The sequence below is a fragment of the Hyperolius riggenbachi genome, chromosome 7 (genome assembly GCF_040937935.1).
Source record: "Hyperolius riggenbachi isolate aHypRig1 chromosome 7, aHypRig1.pri, whole genome shotgun sequence".
In the NCBI taxonomy this organism is placed as follows: domain Eukaryota; kingdom Metazoa; phylum Chordata; class Amphibia; order Anura; family Hyperoliidae; genus Hyperolius; species Hyperolius riggenbachi.
This window is the reverse complement of record NC_090652.1, coordinates 118,926,119-118,948,517: the sequence shown is the minus strand read 5'-3', so window position 1 is coordinate 118,948,517 and position 22,399 is coordinate 118,926,119. Positions and strand designations below refer to the sequence as shown.

Here is a 22,399-nt window from a genome sequence, read left to right as displayed (position 1 = left end):
AACTTAAAGGGAACCTGAAGCGAAAGGGATGTGGAGGCTGCTATATTTATTTCCTTTTAAACAATGCTATTTGTCTGGCATTCTGGCATCAGTGTCTGAATCACACACCCGAAACAAGCATGCAGCCAAACTTGTCAGATTGTTGACAGAAACATCTGATCTGCATGCTTGTTCAGCGTCTATGGCTTAAAGTATTAGAGGCAGGCGTTCAACAAGACAGCCAGGCAATTTGTATTGTTTAAAAGGAAATAAATATGGCGGTCTCACTTCAGGTTCCCATTAAAAGCCTTTATAAATTATTGAATTGTTTAACAAGAATAATTGACATGATGACTTCACTTCAATGTTTCACCACCTCTTAAAGGCTATCAGAGTTGAAAGTGTATGCATAAAAGGAGTTTACACCTACTTTCTTTAAGGCATCCACATCAGGATTGCTGCCTCTGGTTTCCTCCACCAGGCTCTGTTTCCTGCAATCAGTCCCAGAATAGGCCCAGACTACCATGGGGTGCAGGAATAGACATAGATCCTAGTTTTTTTTAATTCCCGTACGTGTACTGGATCATTGAAAGCCTGAGGACCCCACACATTTGTCAAATTCATCAGATTTTATTTTGAATTTGCATCAGCTAACTTATGCAGCCAGTTTACACTAAGAAAGTAGAATAGATGCCTTAAAAATGAAACTGTGAGCATAGAATAGAGACAAAGTTTTTCCTACATTCGTCTGATGATTATTGAAGGACAACTGAAGCGAGAGGTATGCCATATTTATTTCCTTTTAAGCAATACCAGTTGCCTGGCTATCCTGCTGAACCGCTGCCTCAAATACTTTAAGCCATAGACCCTGAACAAGCATCTGCAGATCAGATGTTTCTGACTTTATTGTCAGATATGACAAGATTAGCTGCATTCTTGTTTCTGGTGTATTTCAGACACTACTGCAGCCAAATAGATCAGCAGGACTGCCAGGCAATGTGCATAGCTTAAAAGGAAATAAATATGGAAGCCTCCATATACTTCTCGCTTCAGTTGTCCTTTACATCATGCAGAAGCAGGTGATTGATTTGCAAGTGTTTGATTGGTTGGTGATGCTCATGTAACACATGACAAAATCACATGAGTAGTCGGTGATAGATCCATGAATCCATGGAAGTCTATGTAATGGTACATGTGCTGTTAGAGTAAATCCCACATAATTGTGCCTGAGACTGACATGCGTACATTCTGCTCTGTTTGTCTAGGTGACTGCTGGTACCACATTCCCTCTCCACAAAAGCAGAAGCTCCAGCAGGTCTCTGTGGGACAGACATCTGTGTTTGTGGTGGATGAGAATGGTAAGTGATCTGGCCACGCCTCCATGTCCTCTATCGCACAGCTGTTACAATTCTGCTCTGTATCAGAAAGTGTTGGTTACATTCCACTTCTGACTATAAATACCTTCTTGTGTAACTGGGAACCTGCTGATAGAGATTGTGGAATAGAACAGCTCAGAATAGTAGCTCCTCAACCTGTTTAGAGGATTCTGCAAAGTAATGAAATAATCATTTTCCGTTTCTGAATTGCACAGCTGGAGTTAATCTGGCCTTTGGTGATTTATTAAACAGTGCTTGTTCTTTTGTAAGAGAATATCTCTGGTTATTTTAGTCATACAGAAGCCTATTAAATCAAGTGGTGATTGAACTCAAATCCACCTTTAGGCCTCTTTCCCACCAGGACGTTGTGTTTTAGGGGACGTGCCCCTAACGCAACGCCTGGTGGTGTTGGAGGTGGATGCCAGAGTGAGCCGCGTTGTGCGGCTGTTGGTGCGCCTTTTTTGTCTCATACCTTGTGGGGACCACGTGATCGGAACACTCCGCATCACGTGGTCCCGCCAGCCAATCAGCGGCCGCTCCAGGAAGAAAACACAGCAGAAGTGATGGGAAGTCCGGCTCTTTTCAATTAATCGAGCCGAACTTCCCATCACTACAGGGCAGTGCAGTGAATATTAATTAGCCATGTGGCTAACAATAGCGGACTCTCCCCTCCTCCTCAAAAAAAAACAACAAAAAAAACACAATACTGAGCATGTGCAAACAGTCTAAAGCCGCGTAGAACGCACGGCATGCTGCACCTTTAAATAACATGCAGCGTTACAATGTAACGCAACGTGGGCACTGTGAACAGCCCATTGATTTTTCATTACTGCGAGTTGGGCTGCATTACAGGCTGCACTAATGTGCGCCTGTAACGTCTTACTGTTAAAGCAGCCTAAGAGATAAATGTACTTGTGCATGAGAGGGGTGTTACCTGTCTGACCCTCAGGCTATTAATTGGATCCCCTGCCTAGGATGTCCAGATTTAGGGAGGTAACAAGGGGGACATTGAGAGACTCCAGTAGTGTAGTAGGTTAGGATAATGGTAAATAGTATTATATGTAAATAAAAGCTGGGGTTACAACTAAGGCAACCACTGATTGAACTGGTGGGGAGATTAAACCTGACCCCACTCAGGTTTAAAAAGCCGCTCTCTGTAGATAGAAAAAAGGGGAAGACACCACTTCACCAAGAGTGGACTCAAAACTGGTAGGAAACACTTGAACTACTTCACAATGCAACATGTTTCGCAGGCATGACCCGCTTCATCGGGCAAAAATAGGGAGTAACTAGAAAGAATGTCATTCAAACCAAGCGCCTCTGTAACGCGTTGCACTGTGGCATAGTCCTGATATTCGACAAAATTGAGTCTTTTTGGGAAGGTAAATCTGGTGGACAATAAAAGGGATTTTACTAGTCGAAGCAGTTTTGGGAAAGGTCATTGGGTAACGTTTGTGTTAGGTTGAGTGGTCAGGCTAGGTCTAACATGGATCAGGTAAGATGGACAATCTGCAACCTGTACAAATATCTCAGCTCTTCTATCTGTCAATATCATATATATTTTATCTTGCATATATGTTCATCTTCTTTATAAAAGCATCATGCATGTGATTGCCCAGTAACTGTCATTTTTTTGAAAGTTCATTAGTTACCAGTACTGGGGACGTGTGAAGCCAATGACATGTCAGTAAGTCTCTGCTTTTCTCTTGTAGGAAATGTATGGTTCCGTCAGGGTACCACTCCGAGCTATCCTCAGGGATCCTCCTGGGAGCATGTGTCAAACAACATCCGGAAAGTTTGCGTCGGCCCCCTGGATCAGGCAAGTGCTGGATAAATCGGGATATGTTGCATGTATATTGTTATTTTTCATTTTAGAATCAGCAGCCAGTACTGCTCATTTTGAAACTGAATATCCAATAAAAAATTTCTTTTTAAGGTCTCCCCTCTTTGGCCTCAATTCAAAAAGGCTGTGCGAATAAAAAAGTATGGACATTGAAATACCACACTTGTGTGCTAATGCATAACAATTTTCACAGGTGTTGTAGAAGTTTGGTAATTTACCAAAGCCCATTGACTTTGGTAAACCTGAGCGCTAACAGCAGAAGTGTGGAGTTGTCTGTGATGTTACATGCTGTTCTCCGTGTAGAGACAGCATTACAATAGTAAAAGGCATCCCCACATCCCTTTAGATGCGCATGTTTTACTGCCTCTGCTCGCTCTAAATCTATTAGTCTCCATTCGTCTTTCTTAACATTTTATTTAATTGCCACATTATACATTTTATTTACATGTTTTTAATCATGTTCTCTTAACTTTTTTCTTATGATTTTTAGAAAGGATTTGTTTGGTCCATTTTGCAATGTCGGGTTCAGTTCCTCTTTAAGCACATCCGAGGTGAAAAAAAAAACTGATGAGCATAACAATTGTATCTATCCACCTTCTTCTAAAAATGACTTTTTTAGACATCCCACAGTTTTATTTTATATTTAAATCTAGTTTTTAAGTTTTTACTGTTTCATTGTCTCTGCTCAATGACACCTTCATTGAAGTATACCAGAGCTCAAATCTTTGAATTATTGACCATCTCTTTTCTGCTCTCAGAAGGCATTTATTGACAGAAACGTATTTTATGGCTGTAATTACTTATCAGTGAGGGTTATGCTTTAAGGTCCGTACACACGCCGGACTTTAGGCAACGACGGGTCCGTCGTTGCCTCCCGCTGGGTGGGCGTGCCAGCGACAGTCCGGCGTGTGTACGCTCTGTCGTCAGACTGATACGGCTGTTTCTGAGCGATCGCTCAGAAACAGCCGTATCAGTCTGACGACAGAGCGTACACACGCCGGACTGTCGCTGGCACGCCCACCCAGCGGGAGGCAACGACGGACCCGTCGTTGCCTAAAGTCCGGCGTGTGTACGGACCTATAGTCTCACCCAGTCCCACCCAGATAGAAACTGTCACTTGCATACCTGACCTTTAACTCTTTCAGGCAGAGAAAGTAAAAAAGGAACACAGCATAGTTATTTGTGTGCTTGGCACTGCACTGCCAATGTCTACTGTAATGTACTGTAATGTCTATCTCATCATGTCACCTCAGTTGTCCTTTAAGGAACCTAAGGGGTTAAACAGCCGCATGGGAAGCCAATTTTGTTCCATTCTCGCTGCCGGGAGGGTAGAAAAGTTCGGTTCCTAACAACATCATCTTGCAGGACACGGACTGTTTCTATTGGTTCCCTGCTCCTGTCAGTCATAGCTCCTGTCTTGCTCAGACTCGCACTGTTTACGCCACACCAGAGGTGCCAGTACTTTTCCTGGGCTTTACCGCATGTTCTAGTTTTTATGAATTGACATTTACCGATAAGTGTTGAGGTATTTACCGCACAAGTCGGTAATTAACTCACTGCTCGGTAATTTCAGCTTGCCAAGCGGTAACAGCCTTTATGAATTGACATTTTCCTAAGTGATCGGTAAAGTCAGCTGTCTTCAGCATTACCAAATGCGGTAATGCTTTATGAATCAAGGCCTTTGTCTGAAAGTTTCCAGTAAATTGTGAACTGGAAATGTGACTTCAATAGTATCATCGGGTGTCCCTTGTGGCAGTTATTGTTATAGTTGATTTAGAACCAATGATGGCAGCAAAGATGGACATATTTAATTAGACTTAAAGGGGAGTAAAATAAAAATAAAAAGCAGAAAATAAAAACAAAAAGCAGATACTTACCTAAGGAATGGGAAGGCTCTGGGTCCTGTAGAACCTTCACGGTCCTCTCCTGGTCCCCACGTTCTCCCGCGGGCTCCCCCATTAGCAGTCTCCTACCAATCGGTCAGAGACTGCTCTCTTCTGCTTCGGGTGGACTTCAAAAGTCTTTGGAAGCACTCAGGCTCCCGAGGACGGGCGCTGTGCAAGAGCGAGCACCCTCTCTTGCAGCACTTGCATGTGTGCAGTACGGAGCCGTCTGTCTTCAGGGGCCCGAGTGCTTCTGAAGACTTCCACAGTTTCCCACAGCGGGAGATTTGAATGGAGGAGCCTGCAGGGGTAGGAGCAAATGAGGAGAACAGCAAGGCTCTATACGATGCAGAGCCCTCCTTCTGTTTTATTTTTCGTTTTTAGATTTACTTACTAGGCTGCAGATTTCCGTTCCGAGTCTGACTGGGGATTACCGTTAAGGAGGCAAGCAATCCAACACAGAAGGCAGTAGGCTTCTCTAAGAGAATGTTGACAGATTTTTTAAGTTTTTTTGTAAAGAGGAACTACTGTCTGGTTGAAAAGCCATTGCCAGCACTTCACAATTTCCACAAAGATACAACTTGGGGAATATTAAACACTTTTGCAGCTGATAAGTCTGAGGGGTAAAACCTAAAGAGGTGTACATTGCTAGAGGTGTTCTTACTGAGTGCCCAATCCACCGGCCGTTCATGGAGATCTTGTGTAGCTGTCATCTGGTCAAACACGGTGCCTGCTCACTGCAGGTGTTATTTCCTGGATTAAAGTATATTCTGATGCAGTGTATGTCACATAATCTTCCTTAAGACAAGATAAATCTAACTCCTTATAAAAACTTGTTCTGCTGGTTACATCCGTGTGCTTTGAAGTAACTTTCTTTAATCTTACACTGTATTGTTTTTTACTTTTCTCACTCTGGAGAGCTGCTAAGAAACAACTTTATACAAACTTTTTAAGAAGCAGCAATCATGACTAGGTTTAATAAACTGAACCTCCAATGTTAAAGTGTATGAACAGTTTCCTAGGTTTACTATCTCAGATTCCCTCCTCCTCTACATAAAGCAATATGCCTGGAATATAAAAAAAAAATCTGTATATACTCAAATATAAGTCAACCTCGTGTATAAGTGGACTCCAAAATTTTACCCTCTTAAGCTGGAATTCTTTATTGACTCAAGTATTAGTCTACCCAGCATGGGGCCATGAGGAGCTGCACTTGGGGACCAGTGTTTTATTGGGATTTCCTTTATCAAGAAAGTATCACTGGGTAAATTAGTGCAAATGGGATGTCACAGTACACCCATAACTCAGTACACCCATTACCCAACACTGTGATCAGTGTTACAGCCACTGGTTGGTAATGGATGCCTCTAAAACAGGGATGTCAAACCGGTCCTACGATGGCCAAGGTCCTAACACATTTTTGATATCGCTCAAATTAATTGATGGGTCTGAATCAGGAAAGGTGCAGTCCATCAGGTAGAACACATTCCTTTCTTGCTCAGTCCATCCTAAACACTGGCATGGATCTGGCCCTCCAGGCCTGGAGTCCGATACCTGTGCTCTAAAACCTTCTCATATCAGAAGTAAGCTATGAAAAGTAGTGTTTTTGCAAACAAAATGTGACAGTGGGTGGCAGGGGGGTTATAAAGCAAGCTGACTGCTACAGCTCACTCTGCAATGGTTAAGAGAGAGGTGCACCCCCTCACCCCTACTTTTATTTAGTGAGTCAGAGCTAAAGTTCTAGACTTATAGTTGAGTATATATGTTAATTACATTTTATTTTCTATAATCAGGACTGCATGGTCTCAGCAGATCTCAAAGTCTGAAACAGGCTGTCTACATGTGGGATTAATGTGGCTCTGTAATGTAAAGCTATAGGCATGCTATACACCGTCAGTTCTGGATGCAAACCTGGCTACAGGGGCACAAAGAGATAATTTGCATATTCAGTAGCAGTGCATTGTGGGTAACCACAAATGTTCATTAAATGCTGATTTATGGCAAGTACCATCTGTTGGAGGAAGGCAAATCACACCAAACAATTTCCGTGCAGGACTGTACTCCGTTTCTTTTCCCATTCACATAACCGGTATTAGCTGCTTTTTCATCCTCTCTTTTCTGTAGTCACACCTTGATTGTGTAAATAAACTTAGCAGATATGTAGCCCAGAACTCTGTTTAGAAGAGAGATAACCAGCACATTGTTCTGACTGTTATTTAGCCAAAAGGAGCAAAGGCAGAAATCTGAGTCAGATAGGAGGGAAATGATACTCATAGAAATTGAGTATACAAACTGAATATCAGAATAGTGAAAGCAATTTGTACTTTATTGGCAGCTGTTTATGTATGTGTGTTATTTCCTTCTGAAGCGGACTCTTCTCTTTTAGAGATTGCTGCATATAATTTACATTATGCTTGCATGCTGCTGGAGTGAGTAGTATGTCATTGAACATATCTTCTGAGTACGGTAACTATTGTAGCTGGATGATTTGGCACACAAGATGACGCTTCCTCTAAAAAGTTTTCTATAGAATTATTATCACTGCAAAGTAATGGTCACTGAATGGGGCATATATATTCAACAAATAATGAATAGCCGCATAAATGGAGTGAGGGGAATTGAAGCATCCATGTTGTGAAGCAGTACATCCTGACGAAGCCTCATAGGCAGGGCAAAACATGTAGATGTGAAGCTGTGTAATCCTAGCATGTTTGTGTGGCAGAGAGTGGCTGGGATTGTCTGTGCAATACACTGGCTGGTGTTCCCGTGGTAATAGCAAATTGGATGGAGTCCACTCTAGCACACCACCTGGATGCTCATATCTATGGATGGCACACAAATCCAACCAGTGTCTATTCAAAGCAATGCGGATAGGACATTGAGCACATCAGGACATGCACTTTTGCAACTGTGCACTGTTTACAGCCCTGGGCTAAAGTTATACTTGGTGACCTCTGCCCACGCTCAGCAAAGTGATGGTAGCAAGGTTTGCGTGATGTTGTGGACAGTATTGGAGATCTACTGTGATGAATCACTATTTGAGCAAACGCTAGCTATGCACTACTAGATGCCTGGCCCATTTTGGAGAAGCTATGACGCTGAACTGTTTGCGGTTATTGGTCCCCTGCAGTTTTACTTTGCTGCAGTGTGCATGAAACATATGATGGAGAACTTTTATACAAAGGACAACAGTCTGTTCTTAATATGATGGAACTGTTGATCATCAGCCTTATTCCATCAGACGTCATATCAGGACTGTTTTTTGCTGGAAATCATTATACTACCATCTTATGTTGAACTGCCATCATTGCCCTTAGTGACCATACACGGTTTATTTGATCAACCAATCCACACTGCACAAATTGACACTGGCCACACCATGAGTGAATATGATTGTGCTGCCATTGAAAAGTCTGTGCGCAGCAGCCAACAGCCAAGAAGCTCCACTTTGGAAATGCAATAGAGATATGCCAGACTCATGCACTATTAATAAGTGTCTTCATTTTTAGTGTTCACACTTATGCACTGCAATTTTATTGATCGTATTGATCGTACCACTACAGCAAAGTCCGCATTATTCAGAACTCAGGCAACTGGAAGTCTAAACCAACATGTCCGAGGGGATAATGGGGACTGTGCTTTGGGGGGTTTGCAGGGCATAAAATACTTACCTAGCCTCCTGCACTGTCAACTAACCTTCCCGTAGCTCCTTGCAGCTCTCCGGCATGTCACGCAACCCGACACAAGTCAGATGACTTATTTAATGACATATTTACACCTCACTGAAGCTAACTGATAAAATTGCTTGTTTCAGAACAAATTTTCAGATTGACTTGTATATACTGTATTTTTTGGACTATAAGACTCAACTTATCTCCCCCACAAGTGGGGAAAAAGTCATTGGCCTCAATTCACTAAGCTTATCTCCTGTCTTTAATAACGTTTCTAGAGTTATCACCATGGTGATGAGGCATGTCGTATTCAGGAAACATTTTACCTCAGGCAAACCTAACTCTTCTTTCTTTAAGGTAAGGGCCTGTTTCCACTACACGCAGATTGGATGCAGACTGGATGCAGAAAAACTGACTCCAATGAATGCCTATGGGAAAATCTGCAGCAGAAAAATCGCGTTTAGTGGAAACAGGCCCATAGACATTCATTGGAGTCAGTTTTTCTGCATCCATTCTGCATCCAATCTGCGTGTAGTGAAAACAGGCCCTAACTCTTCAATCCTTAAAATAACTCCAGAGTTAAAGACAGGCTGTTTATTAACTGCGTGTGAAAATAACTTCAGAGGAGGTAAATTAACCACAGAGAGGAATGAAGAGATAAGATCACTCTCTCTTGTGTGGAGGTAAGTGTTCTCTTGCCTTATTATCTCCAGTAAGATCTTAGTGAATTGAGGCCATTGCGTCTTATAGTCCAAATTGCAGGGAGTACCTGACTTGTGAAGGCCTGCCAATACGAACCTCCAACCCACTGCAATATCGGGGACTCCCTGTACTGTGCCCATACAAAGGAGGACACAAAGGGGCATAAAGGAGGACACAAGGAGGACAGATGCGGACATAGGGAGACACAAGAGGTACAAGGGGGCATGAGGTAAAAAGGAGGCATAATCCACAAGATGCACCTTCACAATGGATGCACCAGGTTTAGTGAATATTTTTCCCCTGGTTTTTGTGCTCTAAACCTAGGTGCATCTTATGGTCAGGAGCGTCTTATAATCTGAAAAATACGGTAAGTAATTATTGAGCAAATAACGGAGAAAACATTTTCTGCTTCCTCTCTGGATACAGTAGAAACTTTTCTGCATTGTTTACACATCTTTGCACAGCTCACATCAATCTGATAATTCTAGACAGCAACAGCTATCTTTTAAGTGAAGTGAAAAGTTTGAGCATTAACCCTCTCAGCAATTCAATTATCATGTTCCTCACAGAATAATGCTTTATGTATTTACATTTTGTTTGCTTTGTCCTTTACAGGTTTGGGTGATTGCAGACAAAGTACAGGGCAGCCACAGTCTGAGCTGTGGAACTGTTTGCCATCGCCTGGGTGTTCAGCCAATGGCACCCAAAGGACACTCGTGGGATTATGGGATTGGCGTGAGTATGATCATAGAAAGCAGCATATTTCAGTACATAAACCTGTCATTTGTAGAAACTAACCTGCCCACTTTGTTTAGTTCTTTTTATTTTAAATGTTATCACCTTCTGAAAAGAACTGAGGAGATCCATTATAATACATATAAATGTATATTTTTCCAGGAGTAAAATGCACTATAAGTTACTTTTCTCCTATGTCACTGTCCCTTACAGTAGGTAGTAAATATCTGACAAGTTGTGGATTAGTCCATCTACTCATGGGGAAGTCTTAGTCATTTCTACATAAACTGAACTGCAGTTGCTCATTCCAACTGCCAAAACAGTATGTAAGAAAGTGGAGGCTGGCCAGAATCTTTGTATATAGATCCTTACCAGGGAGTGCTTCTGTAAAGAATATTACTAATTACTAATATTACTGAGAATCTACCATTAGTAGAGGGACTAGTCCAAAATCCATCCGATCTGTGAGCTTTTTATTATCTTCTGTAAGTGACGGCAACACAGGAACATTATTATAAGTTCAAAGAGAAGTGACAGTACCTGGCACCAAATGCAGCAGGGCAGACACACCAGGACTGGGACCAGGACACAGAGCGTGCTCATCCAGAATCCTTGTAATCCAATCGAGTTGAAGAAAAAAGCAGGGCACCACTCCTTTAAAAGTCCCTTTATTCCGGTGGGGGAGACAGCAGGTACATGCAGTGGGGGTATCAAGTGCCTGACATGTACATACTGCCTCTGAAGAAGCTGGTTTAACCCAGCGAAACAGCTGTCAGGCACTTGATACCCCCACTGCATGTACCTGCTGTCTCCCCCACCGGAATAAAGGGACTTTTAAAGGAGTGGTGCCCCGCTTTTTTCTTCAACTCGATAGGAACATTATTATGCATTTTTCTCTGAGAGAAATTTACTTTTTATGACTACATACTTTAATTTTTTTTTTTAAATATTTAATATATAGTATACTGACAGCCAATAGCAGCCTATTGCCAGAATGCATAATTTACCAAAGTGTCACAAAGCTAACTCACCATAGTGTTTTTCTGTAGGATGCAGGAATTCAGAGCCAGAGCTTTGTAAACAACACAACAGGCTGAAGACTTTTAGAAACAAGCTGCTGTTGGTGGTAGATATACAATGTCATTAAAGGGAACCTTAACTGAACGGGAGGTAAAGAGTTTCACTCAACTGGGGCTATTACCAGCCCCCTGCAGCAGTCCTGTGCCCTCGGAGCCGCTCTGGAATCCTCCGGTCCCCCGCTGTCACTTAGTTTCATTTTTGACGACTCACCAGTCGGCCGGCCGCCATGCGTATTATTGGACGCATTCCCTACTGCAATTAGCGCTGTTGTGGATCGTAACGCGTACAAAAATACGCGTTGCCGCATTCCGCACGCGTAGATATGCGAGGGCACAGGACTGCTGCAGGGGGCTGGTAATAGCCCCAGGTAATTGAAACTCTTTACCCTCCGTTCAGTTAAGGTTCCCTTTAAGGAAGCAAGCGGCACCTACAAAAAAAAGCTGTATACTCAGTTTCATAGATGCCAGTTTCACATAATAATAATAAAAAAAAAAAAACCTTTCTCTAGAACAGATGTTTTCAAATGAGGCAGAAAACAAAATATGGAGATGTTCAACTTAAAGGGATACTGTAGGGGGGTCGGGGGAAAATGAGCTGAACTTACCCGGGGCTTCTAATGGTCCCCCGCAGACATCTTGTGCCCGCGCAGCCGCTCACCGATGCTCCGGCCCCGCCTCCGGTTCATTTCTGGAATTTCTGACTTTAAAGTCAGAAAACCACTGCGCCTGCGTTGCCGTGTCCTCGATCCCGCTGATGGCACCAGGAGCATACTGCACAGACAAAGACCATACTGGGCTTCTGCTATACACTCCTGGTGACATCGGCGGGAGCGAGGACACGGCAACGCAGGCGCAGTGGTTTTCTGACTTTAAAGTCAGAAATTCCAGAAGTGAACTGGAGGCGGGGCCGGAGCATCGGTGAGTGGCTGCGCCAACACAGGATGTCTGCGGGGGACCATTAGAAGCCCCGGGTAAGTTCAGCTCATTTTCCCCCGACCCCCCTACAGTATCCCTTTAATGTTACTTTAAAAAACAAACATACACACACACAAAAAGTCTGTGGACAGGAGAATAGTTGATGGGGAGAAACAGCCACATCCTGCTTACAATAATTTATCCTCTCCTTGAAGGATGAAACTTGTATCTTTCTTTTGCAAATACTAAACTAATAAGACAACTATGCAGAGTGAAAGCACCACATTTTGCTAAAGACACACACATCCAATTGTGATAAGCCAATAACTGGTCAATTTTACCACCTCCATGTCGTATAAGGGGTCAACAGATTTTGAATACCATGAACAGACTGTGTGGGAAAGTTACACAATAGTGCTCCATGTTACAACCAGGGCTGAGGCTTAGTTCACATTATAAATATTTTTAAAGTGATTTTACTGGTGTTTTGGGGCGATTTACTTTTTTTTTTTGTAAGTGCTTTTGTTTTGAGATTTGAGCTTTTCTGTTTGCAGGCAATCAGGAAGTGAGCTCTTTGACCTGGAACTGAGAATCTTTATGTAATTTACAATGATAAGCGCTCACAAAATCGATTTTCCATGTGCTTTTAAAGTGAACCAGAGACAAAGCAGCCTCATGTATTTTACTATAAATATCATGGGGAACATTAGAGAAAACACCTACCCTGCTCTCTGTTTCATTCTTCACTGCTCAGCCTGCTTGTTTCAGCCCTGATAAAATCCCTGACTTCTAACAAGCAGGCTAAGCAGTGAAGAATGAAACAGAGAGCAGGGTAGATGTTTTCTTTAAAGGAGTTATCAGGCAAAAAAATAAATAAATGAGTTGCACTTACCTGGGGCGTCTACCAGCCCCATGCAGCCACCCTGTGCCCTCGTAGTCACTCACTGCTACTCTGGTCCCCCTCCGTCAGCTAGTTTAGTTTTTGCTGGCCTCGGGGTCGGCGGGCCGCATTGCGTACATTTTTACGCAGTCCCGCTGGTGCAGGAACATTAACACATACATTTTTACGCATTAGTGGTTCAACGCGTAAATTTTTATGCATTGAACCACTAACACGTAAAAACTTATTTGTTAATGTTCCTGCACCAGTGGGAATGCGTAAAAATGTACGCAATGCGGCCCCTGACCTCCGAGGTCGGCAAAAACGAAACTAGCTGCCAGCGGGGGACTGGAGCAGCAGTGAGTGACTGCGAGGGCACAGGGTGGCTGCATGGGGCTGGTAGACGCCCCAGGTAAGTGCAACTCATTTATTTATTTTTTTGCCTGATAACTCCTTTAATGTTCCCACTGATATACTGTATATGGTAAAATACATGAGGGTGCTTCGTCTCTGGTTCACTTTAAAGCGCTTTGCGATTTTCCTATACCTTCCGTTAAAGCGCAAACACTCAGACCTGGTGCAGGACCCACTTTTGCGATTGGAAAGACAGCTCATCGCTCATGTGAGAATACTCACATTGGAATTTATTGCACTAACGCTTTTACAGCGCATTTAAAAATGGGCTTAAAAAAAAAATCCAAAGCGCTCATGGTGTGAAGAAGCTCTAAAGGATATAATGTCCAAAGTGAACTAGTTCTCCAATGCCAGTGTCCGACAATGAAAGGAGGAAAGGTAGCATCCAGTGCAGCTTTGTCAACGGTGGGAAATGACAAGTGTCTGTATCAGAAAAGGAGAGAAGAAAGTGTTTATATGGTGTAATATCTTTAATTCAGTTTGCAAACTGCAAAAGAAATGCATGTACAAGATTGCAAGTGTAACTCACATGCCCATTGTTCCACTCCTCGGACGTTGACCGTGTGTCCAGTGGGGGACATCAGCAAGGTTACATGGTAGGTCTGGAGTCCAGGCAAGCTCTGTGTGCCGAGTCATAATGACGACGAGTTTCGGCACACCAATGTGTCTGTCAACTCAGTGTGTTAAAACGCGTCGTCATTATCACTCGGCACATGGAGCTCGCCTGGACTCCAGACCTACCACGTACCCTTGTTGATGGCCATGGTCGACATCCGAGGCGTGATAACATTGGCCATGTGAGATACGGTGCAAATTTATGCAATCTTGTACATACATTTCTTTTGCAATTTGCAAACTAAATTAAAGGTATTGCACCCTAGAAGCGCTCTCTTCTCTCCTCACTTGTCATATCCCACCACTGAGAAAGCTGCTCTGGGCGCTACCTTTCCTCACGTCATCGTCTGCCACTGGCATTGGAGTACTGATTTGGTCATTATATTTGCAAACTGAATTAAAGGTATTGCACCATAGTAGCGCTCTCTCCTTTTTATGTGTAGGCAAGTTCTCATATTACACGGAGGTGGTAAAATTGGCCAACCAGAAATGAATGTGTATACCAGACTTACGATGCTGCATATAAATAGTATTAACATCATAAGCAATATGGCAGCACTCATTTAGGTAAATAAGGCAGCAGGGATCAGCTGCTACAGAAAGAATAAAGGAAGCATAATGTGGTAATCTTGTCTAATACTTCAAGTAATTGTTTTGTTTTATGTATTGCATTATGGGAGGCAATAACAAGATATAGTTTTTAATGAAGTGATTTGTCTTTTTCAGGGAGGCTGGGAGCACATAACTGTCAGGGGAAACACTGGATATTATAACCTCCAGCAAGCGGAAGCAAAGGCCATCCCACCTGTAAGCACCAGTGAATGAGAAGAGGAATTCTTGCCATTCACAGCCTGACAGCCCAGCTGCTGCCAAACCTCCGGAGAAACAGGCACAGCCCATAATACCAATAATAATCTAGTGATAGCTTCCTTGTACTGTGCATATACTACAGGTGTTTCTAGTTTTAAATGTTGAATACTGTGAACTTTTAATTTGATTGATCTACCTTTGCTTTCCTCAGTAATGTTCAGGAGATGGACGTATGAGAATTTTATAGCGGCAGGGAGCGTAATCCATTTCCTAAATATTACTACACAAACCAGTGCTGCTAAGTCCTGACCAATCAGATCAGTGTGACCCAACCCGGTGTTATCATGAGTCACATGTGAGACTTGCCTGTGTATGCTGCATCTTCAGCTTCCTAATTCAGCCACTATTTTTATTTATGTCTATGACATGCTTGACTTTCTAAGTAAAGCGAATTCTTCTCTACAAAATCCATAGTCAAGGAATATAGCATTTATATTGCGCTCTTCTGCTGGTAGACTGGCTTCAAGGCTGCAGCCACTTAGGGCGCGTTCCATGGGCGACAGGATCATTAGGGAGCCTTGCCCTGAGACTCCTTAGGGCTCGTTTCCACTGTAGCGGTGCGGAATCGCCTGGATTCCACCGCTGAAGAAATCGCGGATTTACCCGCGATTTCGCATGCGATTTCGCATGGCAAGGAGCCAGGCGAATTTAACCATGTCACTGCCTGTGTAAAGTTACATTGCCTTTCATGCGAAATCGCGGGGAAATTCGCATGACAAAGCCGCATGCGATTTCCCTATTGAATGCATTAGCGGCGATTCGCCCGCATTCCTGCCGCACGCGAAATCTGACGACCCTGAAAACGCACCGGAAAACGCCGCCGCACACGTGGAAACAGCCCCATCCACTAACATTGAGTATGCGAATCCGCATGCAGTGCCCGCATGCGGATTCGCTATAGTGGAAACGAGCCCTTACTGTTTTACGTACTGGCTGGTCAAAGGCTCAAACCCTACATTAAAGGCAACAGCCTTACCAGTACGCTATCCAGCTGACCATAGAAACCTGACTGTGGCCCTGACGTTTTCTCACCCTGTCCAAACCTAAAATAAAACAATGTTTATATTGAAGAATGCATACTTTCCCGGCAAAGCATGCCTTAATCCAGACCTGTTTATAATGCCAAAGCTCTGTAAGAGTGTTATATGTCCCAGGGTTTTCTCTTTTACACCAGTGTTGGATCCCGCCTAACTGATGTTCTTCTTGCCATCTGATTGGTGCAGAGGACGGGGTGCGGGGTGTATTGCTGGAATATCCCAGCATACCAGGCTGTCCCCTTGCATGCTGATTGTGATGACATAATTGTACTCACATGTATTAGGGCTTGTTTCCACTACATGCAGATTGGATGCAGAATGGATGCAGAATAACTGACTCCAATAAATGCCGATGGCAAAATCTGCATCAGAAACATTGTGTTTAGTGGAAACAGGCCCATAGGCATTCATTGGAGTCAGTTTTTCTGCATCCATCCTGCATCCAATTTGCGTGTAGTGGAAACAGGCCCTTAATCAGAACATTAGGAGGCCACAGAGCAACCCCCATCACGAGTAAGAGGCCTAGGGGTCAGTAGTTTAGGGACAGCTAGGCTACTGTACTGCAGGGCAGTGTGAGTTCACATTTATTGCAGAAATGTAGTTGCAAGTTACAGGAAACATCTGCTGGCAAGAATGCAGAGTGAATTGTCAGTTGATGTATAAACATCAATCATTACACTCCAGCTTAGAATGACCATCGCCCAGCTTGCAATGACCAATACTGCTGCATGTCTGAGGTGAAGGGACATCAGTATAGGTTTGGCTTACATAACTTGCTGTAGATGAGGAAGTAGCTCCCTAGCCAATTAGAGTAATTAACTTTATTGACTTAACCGAATAGCTATAAAGCATAATAGATGCAGTATGTGAGCATGGTACGTATGTGCATTAATCTAAACATAACCCCCACCCCACCTACTGTGCCCTGTATTGTGGAGCTGAAGCACCATTTGCACTGTTCCTTCCCCCTCCCACTTTACTCCCTCGACCCACCCCTACATCCCTGTAAACCCCATGCATTTCCTTGCTACTTGACATACTGGGATGCCACACGTACCATTCTCAAACACTCCCTTCTACCCAAGACTACAGGAGGCCTGGCTGCAACAGTGACACCAGAAGCTCCAGCGGGACATCATCACTTGTACTTTGGGGTTGATTTGGCAAAAAAATTGTACAGTGAAGATAGGCTTTCACTGCTGAGACATAAAGACAAAAATATATCACTTCCTCTACAGCTACCCATAGACATCTGTAAGTAGTCAGATGTGCACACTTGACCTGACTAACATACTAGTAATCGCAAATGCTCGGCTATGTTTAAGCCACTTACCCCAAGAAGTTGTGACCCTCTAAGGTATTTCCTGCATCAATAAAGATGAGGTAGCGGGAAAATGGCTTATTGTTGTCTTATGTGACTTGTACAGCGATGAGCAAAAGCTTTTACTAACATGCAAATATCATTGGGAGTGACAATGATCAAATGTTAGTTAGATTTTTGATCATCAATGCTCATGAAATAACACAGGTTGGGGAATGCTGATCTGAATTGCTGTGCAATCAACACAGAACTACTGCCCTACCTGGAAACTGTATGATTCCTTGTCTGCACTACTGGAGTAGTCGGATCTTTTTAGTTCTTTTACCTTAGTTATGAATGGAGTTTATTTTTTTTTATTCTGTACATGTGCATTAAATTATATGGACTTAAACTCACACACATAGTTGGTGTATCTTAACATTCTGGTGGGGAAAGGAAATAGAAAACCAGTGCATTTTATATTTTGCATGTTTCAGGAGAACAGCGCCCCTAGTGGCAAAAATAGTGAAAATGTTGCTAGACTTCAGCAAACATTCCTCTCTATGCCATTGGTTGTGTGAGCACTTTATTACTTTGGGTTAATGTCTTGTACCACACACTGCAGACCTCATGTATAAACAGTGTATGAAGCGTAATATTACGTGCCTCCCATAGTGACCAATCACGTTGTATTAGTTTTTTACCCACAGTGCAAAGAGCGATGGATGGATTGTTGGAGCGGTAAGCAACAACTTCCTTTTCAATTTAGGCAGTTTTTTAATACTCAAGGCCCAGGATGCTATTCTGTGTCTACACAGAACTTACCCACACATTGAGAAAATGTTCTGGTACATATAGTGTGTAAATATGTGCATAGGTTGTTATATTTATCTGTCTTAATGATGAGAGACCTTTTTTAATATTCAAAATGATGGAAGTAAATTGTTGGCCAGACTGTAGCACAGCACACTTACCAATCTATGGACACAATTTTTTAAAAGGATTGGTTAGCTACAAATACAGGCTGGGTGTATGTTTGATTTCACTGTAGGTAATCCATGTATTCATAAATCCGGGCACTTCCATAAAATGTGCACATCAGCTCATCAGTCTGTCTGGTCATTAACATGCAGACCATGCAAGAGTTACAAGATGTCATGAAATACTTGGGATGTATGTCCGAACTGGAACTTGTCACTGGACTGTTAGGGCCTGTTTCCACTACACGCAGATTCTAGATGCAGAAAAACTGACTCCAATGAATGTCTATGGGCCTGTTTCCACTAAACGCGATTTGTCTAAAGCACTTTTCCCATAGGCATTCATTGGAGTCCGTTTTCTGCATCCAGAATCCACGTGTAGTGGAAATAGGCCCTTAGGGTGCTACACATGCACAATTTCCCCGCAATTTGTGTTGCAACCTCAGGATTAAAATCAATCCTCCAGTTGACACTGCGGGACCCCAATGCTGCACAGATGTGTTGCTAGGCAATAGCTGAGTGATGAGTTCTAGATCTATGAAGATGGGAGGAGGGATGTCATTGCCGGAAGCAATAGAGCAGCTTCCATGGGCGGGGTAAGGAGGCTAACAATGGACTCAGCTGCTGTTCTTGTAAACTGGGCCATAGGCAGATGCTACAAGCAATGTGGAAAAGCATAGACTGGCCAACATAAAATTGTGCTTCTTAAATGAAGTGCAAAATGTCATATTGCAGAGCAGCCAATCAGATTTCTGCAACATAAGCATTACATCACTTTACAATACCCCCATGCATTATATTTTGTCTTAATAAGACCGCATGCCTGTAGTCATGTGTTCCAAGAATCTAATGCAAAAAAAAAAAAAAACTTCTTTCACATCTATGAACCAACCTCATATTACCAGAGCTGAATCATCCACAAGGCAACTTAGGCAAGTGCCTAGGGCCTGATGCTTTTCCATGGACCTGGTTGCTACCTCCTCTGATCCTCTTCCCACTCCCCATCTTACCAAACACAGCAGATGTAAATCAATGGGAGTCAACACTTCTACATTGCCTAGGTTCCCATTTCAACATAATCCATCTCTGCATATTACTATAGACAGGAACATGATCTATAGTGAAAAGGAGTTTTAACCCCCATTAAGTCCATATATGCATCCATAATGAAAGTGCTAAATGTATTTCATATTGTGCTTAAACTCTTAACCTATGGCCATATACTAACTAATGCTCACACCTAGCTCATAGTAAGGTGAGTGAAGGTGAACATCTTTGAGGGCTCGTTTCCACCATAGCGAATCCGCATGCGGCGCCGACATGCGGATTCGCTTGGTACATTGAAGTGGCCGGGGCTGTTTCCATATGTGCGGCGTGCGGGAGCGATTTGGCGGCGGGCCAAATCTGCACGACGGGACCCACAGAATTCGCCTGCGTCGGGAATCCATGCGAATCGCCGCTAATGTATTTAATAGGAAAAACGCATGCGTTTTTTACATGCGTTTTTACCCGCGATTCGCGTGCGATTTCGCACCTTTTTCAATGTTATTTTGCCCTGGCAGAGTCATGGTTAATTTCGCATGGCACCCTGCCATGCGAAATCGCGGGTAAAAACGCATGCGGAAACGCATCCGCATGCATTTTTACAAGCGTCGGGATGCCGGCGAAATCGCGTCGCAACAGTGGAAACGGGCCCTGAGTGATGCAGCTCTTCCCATTTGAAGTTCAGACAGTCGCATTTCCATTAATTTTGCTGAGGGTAAAGAAATTACTACTAGAGGCGGAGTTTCGCTTTTATTTTTAAGTTAATCTGGCAATGTATGGCGATCATTTAGAAGCCAACCTTCTCTATTCAAAGCATGTTAGTGTGTTCCCCAGCGTAGTGTCCGCCACCTCTGATGTATAACCAAAGAAATGGTAGGGATTAGGGCTGGTCAATGAGATGTAAATAATTCACAGTTGAGGCAGTATTATGCAAATATATGCAGCTTGAGAATGAACCAGCCAAATTCCACCTTGGCAGGGCTTGGTTGGTCCATTTTCAAGCTGCATAAAATTTGCATACAAAATGTGCATATTCTTGCATCAACTTAGAAGTTTTTGCATCTCACTGACTTTTCCTCACGAATGAATAGACAAATGCTCCCACTGATGCGATGCAGATGTAGACGACATTCGTTATTGATGACCATACTTGTCTAGACTTGCATGATTTTGCCAAAAATGTTTATGGACTTGTATTGTTTCCAAAAGATTAACTGCATATTTAAACTTCCATAGATCATTTATTCTACAGGTAAATGGGTAAACTAGTTTGCAATGATGTGTTTACATTTTTCAGCATTTCCATCCAGTGGGAGATGTGGCACTCTGCTGTGTGTTATTTTACTTGTCTGTCTCATATCGTATTACCGCATTTGTATGATTGTACTGTGTGTTGTTGTGGAGTTGTGTTATCTGTGTTTACAGCACTTGCTTTGTATAGCACCCCGGTAAATGATTATTGCACTATTAAAGGATACTGTTATTGAGAACAATTGTACTTTCAGTTTGGCTCTGTATAATGGAATGATTTCCTGGCAAACCTTATTTCAGTTTGATTACTTAGTATTTATGTGCATATAAAACACAGTCATTTCAATGAGTATCAACACAAAACTGGCATAACAAGCAGATCTTTGCTCTCCTCTTTTCTCTCCCTACAATCAAGCAATAGAGCTCAATGTCAATGTATGTCTGAACAAACACAGTTAAAGCAAACCTCAAGCTAAAATAAACTTATGAGCTATGTGTTCCAACACGGAATATGTTGGTGCGTTATAAATCTATAATAATAATGAATTGTATGTGTAGTACAGCTAAGAAATAGAACATCTGTAGCAAAGAACAGAGTCTCATATTGTTTTCTTGTACAGGAAGAGTTAAGCCTCATACTCACGGGCTACAATTGTCACCGCAACCACGTGGCACGCGCGTGTTGCGGCGACAGGTCGCCTGTGAGTATGGCGCGCTCACCCCGAACCGTCGCTACTCGGAGCTGTCGCCGGGCGATTGGCGCGGTCAACTTCGCCGCAACTGTCGCCAGTCCAGTATGCGGACTAGCGACAGCAACCAATAGGGAATTCACGGAGCTTCCGGCGGGGGGGAGGAAAGTCGGCGACAGCTTCCGTCGCATCAGTAATCCCTCTTCCGCTGTGTGTATGCGGAGGGACCCAGCGACGAGCTGTCGCCGATCTGTCGCGCACACGCTCCCGTGTGCTAGCGACCAGCTACATTTGTAGCTCATGTGTACCAGCCATTAGAAAACTTCAGTTATTATCTATGCAAAAGAGCTTCTCCCAGCTGTTGGACCCACTGGGCAGAACTCAGGCCCAGTGCACACCAAGCGGTTTTAGGAGCGATACGCCTGTGAAACCGCTTGGCTAATGTATTTCAATGGGAGGGTGCACACCAGCGGTTTGAGGTTTTTAGCAAACCACAAACGTGGGTCCTGCAGCACGTTTGCGGTTTGCAGATGTGTTTCTGCCTCAATGTAAACCGCTCTGGAAAACTCTAGATCAGAGCGGTTTTCCAAGCGTTTTTGTTACAGAAGCTGTCAGTAACAGTTTTTACTATAACAGTATTTGTAATCTGCTACACAAAACGCTCCCAAAAACGCTAGGCATGTTTAGTAAATGTCTCTAAACATGTCTAGAATCGCTCTGAAATCAGATCCAAAAACCGCTAGCGTTTTGTGGATCTGCTAGCGGTTTTGGTGTGCACTGGGCCTAAGTCCGGTTTTCTGAAGCACTTAAACAGCTAAGAAACAGTGAGAGACAGCTTGAATAAGGTTTTACTGCAGGAAAGTTCAAAGGGTCATTATTTAGGCTTTGTTTTGTAGCTTTAGGCTACTTGCACACCAAGACGTTGCGTTAGGTGCTATGTTAAGGTCGCATAACGTGCACCTAACGCAAGGCCTGGTGCTCTTCTATGTGGACGTCAGAGTGAGCCGTGTTGTGCAGCTCACTCTGGCGTCCGTGATGCCGTGATGCGTACTCTTGTGCGCATGCGGCATCACGTGGTCCCGCCGGCCAATCACCGCACAGAGCGGCCGCTCCAGGAAGTAAACACTGCACGTCAC

General features: G+C 43.3%; 1 protein-coding gene across 2 annotated transcripts in view; it reads left to right on the top strand.

The window, feature by feature from the left end:
- The window catches only part of TECPR1 (tectonin beta-propeller repeat containing 1), a 122,790-nt gene extending 101,974 nt beyond the window's left edge, over positions 1–20,816 (top strand). For both annotated transcript variants that reach the window (XM_068244572.1, XM_068244573.1), the window contains 4 exons: positions 1,245–1,337; positions 3,068–3,174; positions 10,070–10,189; positions 14,819–20,816. In XM_068244572.1, coding sequence (XP_068100673.1) covers positions 1,245–1,337; positions 3,068–3,174; positions 10,070–10,189; positions 14,819–14,917 — 419 coding nt within the window. In that variant the 3' untranslated portion in view covers positions 14,918–20,816. The remainder of the gene's footprint in view (positions 1–1,244; positions 1,338–3,067; positions 3,175–10,069; positions 10,190–14,818) is intronic.
- The last annotated feature ends 1,583 nt before the right edge of the window (positions 20,817–22,399 follow it).